We start from the raw sequence: 8145 nt of genomic DNA on the forward strand, positions 1-8145 counted from the left end.
TGGATCGACTATTCTCCTTGCTTTTGGTGAGTCCTCATGGTTCGAGGACGGATGATGATTTTCTAGTTTCTTTTTTTTCTTGTACTTCCATTTGAGAACTATGTTGTAAGGGATGTGACCCTATTTGATACTTCGATTGTAATAGATGGCTAATTGAGACAAGTCTAGACTTCCGATTTGCTTTTATGAAACTTTTGGACTTAAATACGTTGTTACTCCTATTGTTCTAATGCTTTAAGTTATGATATGTTAAGTGGATTACATGGTTACTTTAGGGGTCCTATGTGCCATGTTACGTCTAGGGGGTACGCTTGAGTCGTGATAAACTTGGTAATCAGAGCACAAGGTTTAAAATGATTCTAGGATGATGTCTTATAAAGCCACGTCTAGTAGAGTCTTGTTCATAGTGTGAAGTGCGCCCCATTTATGAATGAGAGCCTGTAAGATGTTAGAAAATTTCACTTCTTTCATTACTCTTAAGTCGTGCCTTAGAGTCTAACTCTATAAAAGTCCCTTTCTTAATCCTTCTCTTGTGTCTTTAGGAAATGAATACCAGAACGGCTAACGCAAGAAGGGTGGAATAGGAGAATGTGAATCAAGGAGCTCCTCCTCAAGGTAATCAATCTCCTCAAGATAATCAAGCTTCGATTGATCCCGTAATGGATAATGTGACCCATCCGGACTTTAGGTCTACTATCCAATTGTTGGCTCAAGTTGTGACAACTCAAGCCAATAGAGAGGTGATTTCCTCTATGAACAGTAATGTGAATTCCGTGGCTTCTAGATTGAGGGATTTTGCTAGAATGAACCCTCCCGTGTTTCTTGGTTCCAAAGTGGGAGAGGATCCTCAAGAATTTTTGGAAGAGGTTTATAACATAATTGATGCCATAGGGGTGACTTCGGTAGAGAAAGCAGAGCTAGCCGCTTATCAATTGAAGAGTGCTGCTCAAGTATGGTATACTCAATGGAAGAACAATAAGCCGGTAGGAGCGGGTCCAATAGAGTGGGAAGTGTTCTAATTGACGTTCCTTGATAGGTTCTTTCCCAGAGAGTTGAGAGAAGCTAAGGTGGAAGAATTTGTTAACCTTCGTCAAGGAGGTATGAGTGTTCAAGAATATTCTATAAAGTTTACCCAATTGTCCAAGTATGCTCCGGCTTTGGCGGCGGACTCAAGGGATATGATGAGTAGGTATTTGACGGGTGTGTCTAGATTAGTGAGAAAAGAATGTCATTCGGCAATGCTTCATGACAATATGGATATCTCACGTCTCATGGTGTATGCTCAAAAAATGGAGAAAGAGAAACTCCAAGACAAGAATAGGGAGGTGAAAAGAGCTAGAACCGGTGATGGGAATTTCTCCAATGTTAGGTCCGATGGACAAGGTCAAACAAAGGTTCTCCAACCAACGCTCCTCTATTGCTCCCCCAATGGTTAACAATGATAGGGTTTCTAACCCTAAACCTCAAGGAGGTAATAGTAGTGGTTCTTATGTTGCTAGGCCTAATTGTGCAAAATATGGTAGTAAACATGATGGAAAATGCTTAGTTGGCTCGGATGGGTGCTATGGTTGTGGGAAGAGTGGTCACAAGATGAGAGATTGTCCAATTCTCAAAGTTAAGGGGAGAGAAGATAAGCAAGCTCCTCCAAGCAGGTCAAACTCCAATGCCCAAAAGCAAAACCACTTTTATGCTCTTCAATCCTGAGGTGACCAAGAGAGCTCTCCGGATGTGGTGACCGGTATGTTGCAAGTCTTTTCTATTGATGTATATGCTTTGTTAGATCCCGGTGCCACTTTGTCCTTTGTGAAACCTTTTGTGGCTATGAACTTTGAAATACTCCCCAAAGTGTTAGTAGAACCGTTTTTGGTCTATACCCCGGTTGGTGACTCGGTGGTGGCTAAAAGAGTTTATAGAAGTTGTCTCATTTCCTTGTCCCATAGAGTCACTTTGGTGGATTTGGTTGAGTTAGACATGTTAGACTTTGATGTGATGCATTGGTTTCATGCATGTTATGCTTCCATTGATTGTAGGACTCGAGTGGTTAGGTTCAAATTCCCCAATGAGCCTATTTTAGAGTGGAAGGGGGGAAATTCTATCCCTAGAGGTCAATTACTTTCTTGCCTTAAATCTAGAAAAATGATCGCCAAAGGGTGTATTTACCATCTTGTTAGGGTGAAGGATGTCGAATCTGAAACCCCCTTCTTTAGAGTCGGTTCCGATAGTGAATGAGTTTCCAGAAGATTTCCCCGATGATTTGCCCAATTTTCCTCCCAAGCGGGAAATAGATTTTGGCATTGATATTTTACCGGATACGCAATCTATCTCCATTCCTCCTTATAGAATGGCTCCGACCGCATTGAAAGAGTTGAAGGAGCAATTAAGGGATTTGCTAGATAAGGGTTTTATTCATCCGAGTATCTTTGCATGGAGTGCTCTGGTGTTGTTTGTTAGAAAGAATGATGGGTATCTTAGAATGTGCATTGACTATTGTCAATTGAACAAAGTGACCATTAAGAATAAATATCCCCTTCCGAGAATTGATGAATTGTTTGATCGACTATTCTCCTTACTTTTGGTGAGTCCTCATGGTTCGAGGACAGATGATGATTTTCTAGTTTTTTTTTTCTTGTACTTCCATTTGAGAACTATGTTGTAAGGGTTGTGACCCTATTTGATACTTAGATTGTAATAGATGGCTAATTGAGACAAAGCTAGACTTCCGTTTTGCTTTTATGAAACTTTTGGACTTAAATGTGTTTTTACTCTTATTGTTCTAATACTTTATGTTATGATATGCTAAGTGGCTTACATGGTTCCTTTCGGGTTCCTATGTGCCTTGTTACGTCTAGGGGGTACCCTTGGGTCATGACATCAGAGAACAAATATTAACAAAAAAAATAAAGATAAAATATTGGCACCCAAACAAACAGATTAGGGTGAAAAGGAATTTTCACTATGCGCCCATGTGGCGAAAGCTTGCTGCAGTCGCCGAACTATTCAGCTAATCGTCAAGTTACCCGTAGCTCGCCGAATTTTCCAGTATGTAACCATTCCATTTTGGGGCAAGAAGGCGGACAAGAGTAAGTCTTCTGAATAACATTAGCGCATCGCCTAATGGCTGTGAATCCTCGCCGAAAGATCCAAAACTACAGACTATCAGGGCTGGTGCAAATAGGTGGATAAAGTCGGGTCGCCCAATCGTCTCGGTTAATCACCAAGTGGTGCATTTATCCCGCCTAATGTTCCAGTGTCTTAGTCCACTGTTGACGCTAGAAAGGCGATCAACTTCGTGATCGCCGAACTTACTCAGCGAACCACCGAATGAATCTTAGCCTCTGAAAATCACCTGCACATGCACATTCAGCACCCATTATTCAAAGCAACTAACACTTGGGTTGCCTCACAAGAAGCGCCTTATTTAACTTCTTGGCATGACGTGGAAATGCTTCCAAGCATCTTCAGAGTACACCACTTCAATCACTGAAATTTCATGGCATTCTCCAAACTATAACTGCAAGTGTTGCCCATTCACCTTGAAAGCAGGGCCCTCTTTACCTTCGACTTCAATGGCTCCATTTGTGAATACCCGTGTTATTCTAAATGGGCCTTACCATTTTGATTTGAGCTATCCCGGAAAGAGTTTCAGTCGAGAATTATATAACAACACACAATATCCAACTCGAAACTCCCTCTTAAGGATTTTAGAATCATGCCACTTCTTCATTTTTTCCTTGTAGAGGGCTGAACTTTCATATGCCCTCAAGCTGAATTCTTCCAATTCATTTAGTTGATCTACTCTTCCTTTTGAAGTTTTGGCCCAGTCCATATTTAGAGCCTTTAATTCCCATAATGCTTTATGTTCTAGTTCAACTGGTAAATGGCAAGACTTCCCAAAAGCTAGTGTCTTGTAGGCAGTGCGATATGCCCACAGAGCATCATCTAGCTTTCGAGACCAATCAGTCCTATTTTCATTTACAGTCTTAGCCAAGATACTCTTGATCTCCCGATTCGAAACTTCCACTTGGCCACTCGTTTGAGGATGATATGGTGTTGCTACTTTATGTCGCACCCCATATTTTCTCAATGCGGATGCAAAAAACCTGTTGCAAAAATGGGATCCACCATCACTAATAATAGCCCGAGGAATGCTGAACATAGCAAAGATGTAGCGTTTTAGGAACTAAACAACACTTTTCCCTTCATTGTTTGGTAGTGCTACAGCTTCTTCCCATTTAGAAACATAATCTACTTCCACCAAAATGTACTTATTACCAAACGAACTAACAAATGGACCAATGAAATCTATTCCCCAAACATCAAATAACTCAATTCCAGAATAGGTTTAAGAGAGAGCTCATGTTTTTTGGACACTACACCATATTTTTTACATTGTATGCATTTCTAACATATTCATGAGCATCTTTTTACAGGGATGGCCAGTAGTAACCACTTTGAAGAATTTTAGCGGTTGTACACACTCTGCTACGATGACCACCAACCGGTGAAGCATGACAAGCATGGAGAATTTCATTGAATTCCTCTTAGGGCATACATCTCCTACTAATATGGTTTGCACACTCTCTGAATAAGTACGGTTCATCACAAAAGTATTTCTTGACATCGAACAAGAACCTCTTTTGTTGATAGAAGTTCAGTTCTTCCGGTATCAATCCACATACTACATAGTTAGCAAAATCAGCATACCAAGGAGTTTGTTGTAGAGTTACCGTGAATACCTGTTCATCAGGAAAGGCATCATTTATGTCTACATCTAGCTAGTCATTGTCATTGCCTTCTAACCTTGATAGGTGGTCAGCCACCTGATTTCCACAACCTCTTATGTCTTTGACTTCAAAGTCAAATTCTTGCAACAATAGCACCCACCTTATTAATCTTGGCTTGGCATCTTTCTTTTCCATCAAATAACGCAAAGCAGCGTGATCAGTATGAACAACCACTTTGGTGCCTAGAAAGTATGCCCCAAATTTCTCAAATGTATATTCTACCGCTAGTAATTCGTGATTCATAATTGTATAGTTACGCTGAGCACTATTTAGAGTTTTGTTTGCGCAACAAATGGGATGGAATAGCTTGTTGTGGTTTTGCCCTAACATGACACTTAATGTCGTACTACTTGCATCACACATCACTTCGAAGAGTGCTGACCAATCGGGACTATGAGAGCCAGGGTGGAAATCAATTTCTCTTTCAAACACTTAAAGGTTACCATACATGCATCATCAAAGTTGAATTTTACTTCCTTCTCCAAAAGTTTGCACAAAGGGTGTGCAATTTTTGAAAAGTCTTTGATGAACGTCCGGTAAAAGCTAGCATGCCATATGAAACTACAAATACCTTTCACCGAGATTGGTGGTGGTAGCTTCTCAATTACTTCGATCTTTGCTTTATCAACTTCCAGCCCTTGTGACACTTTGTGACCAAGAACTATACCTTCCCTACCCATGAAGTGTCATTTCTCCAAAATTATGACCAAATTTGTTTCCACACATCTTTGAAGGACCTTCCCCAAGTGTGCCAAACATGCTTCAAAAGTATCACCCACAACTGAGAAGCCATCCATAAAGACTTCCATCGAATCTTCTACCAAATCAGCTAAAATAGATAGCAAGCAATGTTGAAACGTTGATGGGGCCATTACACAACCCGAATGACATCCTTTTGAAAGCGAAAGTTTCATATGGACAAGTGAAAGTAGTTTTCTGTTGGTCTTCTGAAGCAATAAAGATTTGATTATATCTGGAGTACCCATCTAAAAAGCAATATCATCCTCTTTGTAAAAGCCGATCAAGCATTTGGTCTATAAAAGGCATGGGAAAGTGATCTTTTTCGGTCCACGAGTTTAACTTCCGGTAATCCATGCATACTCAGCATCCGGTTACCGGTCTCATAGAAACAAGCTCCCCCTTTTCATTTAGGACAACCGTGATGCCTCCCTTTTTTGGTACACATTGTACCAGACTCACCCACTTGTTATCCGCAATAGGGTAGATCACACTTGCATACAACCACTTTATTATCTCCTTTTTCACCACCTCTTGCATCGGAGGGCTCAATCTCCTTTGATGCTCAACACTCTATTTACACTTGCTATCAAGCTGAATTTTGTGAGTGCAAATGTGGGGTGGAATTCCCACAGTGTCAGCGATAGTCCATCCAATGGCTTTGTTGTATCTTATCAACACTTCAAGAAGCAACTTTAATTGCCATTCAAGCAAGTCAGCTGCCATGATTACGGGTAAGGTGTTATTTTCCCCAAGAATGCATATCAAAGATGAGCGGGGAGTACTTTCAACTCAAGCTTTGGTGGTTCCTCTGTTGATGGCTTAGCGGGTGGATTTTCTTGAGGTTTTAGATCAATATCCAGCTTTAATGGAGTCTTTGAACATTCCCCAAAACCCGAAAAGGCTGCCACCACCTCATTGTAACCTTGGACATCGGACTCATCATAGTTTGCAAGCACAGCCTCAAGTGGCTCAGTCATACACATCAAATGGCTCACACAAGCTACTGTTTCATCAATTACATCAATAGTCGAAACTATATTAATATCTCTTGGGTGCTTCATTGACTTACACACGTTAAAAGTGACTTCATCTTCATTCACCCGGAACTTCAATTCTCCACTTTCAACATCCACTAACGCTCTCCCGGTTGCTAAGAATGGCTTCCCAAAATAATGGGAATTTCAGCATCAATCTCGCAATCAATGATGACAAAATCAGTCGGAAAGATGAATTGGTCAACCTTTACCAAGATATCATAGAGTATCCACACGGGGTGCTTGATCGATCGGTCTGCCATCAGAAGCCTCATTGTTTTGGATTTCGGTTCACCCAACCCAAATTGTTTATAGAATGCGTATGGAATTAGATTTATACTTGCTCCCAAATCACATAGGGCCTTGGAAAGTTTGATCATACTGATAGTGAAAGGAATGGTGAAGGCTCCGGGATCTTTTTTCTTTATAATCCTCTCATTAGTCATAATTTCACTACAACTATGAGAGATTTCAATTGTTTCGAAGTCCAAGATTCTTTTCTTTGTGACTAACTCCTTCATAAACTTGGCATAACCCGGCATCTCCAACAATGCTTCCACTAATGGGAGATTAATTGATAATGTATTGAACACCGATAAGAACTTCTTGAACTTCTCATCCTCATTTTTCTTCTTGAGACGTTGGGGAAATAGAGGAGTTATTTTGGGGAGAGGTTGCACCAACTTTGAGATTGAGGTGCTTTTTCCTACATCTTTTTGTAACTCTTTGGCAAAGCCTTGTTGGATGGGTATCTCTTCTTCCTCAATACCTTTGTCTTATTCATGAGCTTGTGCTTCATCATTGCCCTTCATATCACCTACCACTACCTTTCCGCTTCGAGTAACCACAACCAAATTTCTATCACCATTTTCCAGCAAAGTTGTTATGTGCATGGTTGCACCGTCCCGTATTACGTTTGGTTCGAATTGTGCTGAAAGTTTACTCAACTGACCTTCAAATAGCTTAATTGCATCAGCATGAGAGTTCACTCTATTGTTTAACGTTGAGAAATCAGCTTTCATCCATTTTAGCAAGTCAACCGAGCCCTCAACTTTATCAAGGATGCGATATAACAAATCGTCCACTTGGAGACTACTTGCACTCCCCTTTGACTTTGGGCTCTCACTCGATTGTGTGTGATCCTCTTCATGATCATTCTCTCTTTTCCAAGGATCACATTGCTCAGACCACTCTTGATAGTATCTTCTCCGCTCTTCTTTTTTGTGAGAGTTCCAACCTTGATTACCACCCTGCTGCAAGTAGCGTGGGTGGAAACCCTCCTCAAATCCGTGAAAGTTCCAACCTTGATTCTCCCTCGGCTTTGAATAGCCCGAGGAAGAACCCTCCTCAACTCTAAACACTCCCCTTACTCTTTCGGTTTGCCCACATTTTCTAACATTTGTGTTTGTAGCAGCTCGATTTGGGATAACATCTTATTGATGTTCTCACCCCTTTCTCTTTCTTCATTAAGTTGTTCTTGAGTCATTCTAAAGCAAAAAGGCAAAACTTGATCTTCTTGAGTGTACCATGCTTGATTTATTTTCGCTATGTCATCAAGAAGAAAAAAGCCACCTCAAACGATTGAA

The 8145-nt window shown here is 40.7% G+C and overlaps 1 protein-coding gene across 1 annotated transcript; it reads right to left on the reverse strand.

Moving 5' to 3' along the window:
* Window positions 1–6286: 6286 nt before the first annotated feature.
* LOC107062031 (uncharacterized) lies at window positions 6287–7101 on the reverse strand. The gene is made up of 2 exons (XM_015312213.1): window positions 6772–7101; window positions 6287–6685 (listed from the first exon to the last, which is right to left on the reverse strand). The coding sequence occupies exons 1-2, from the start codon at window positions 7099–7101 to the stop codon at window positions 6287–6289; spliced, it is 729 nt and encodes a 242-aa protein (XP_015167699.1).
* Window positions 7102–8145: the final 1044 nt, after the last annotated feature.

The sequence above is a fragment of the Solanum tuberosum genome, unplaced genomic scaffold (genome assembly GCF_000226075.1).
Source record: "Solanum tuberosum cultivar DM 1-3 516 R44 unplaced genomic scaffold, SolTub_3.0 scf00195, whole genome shotgun sequence".
Taxonomy (NCBI): Eukaryota; Viridiplantae; Streptophyta; class Magnoliopsida; order Solanales; family Solanaceae; genus Solanum; species Solanum tuberosum.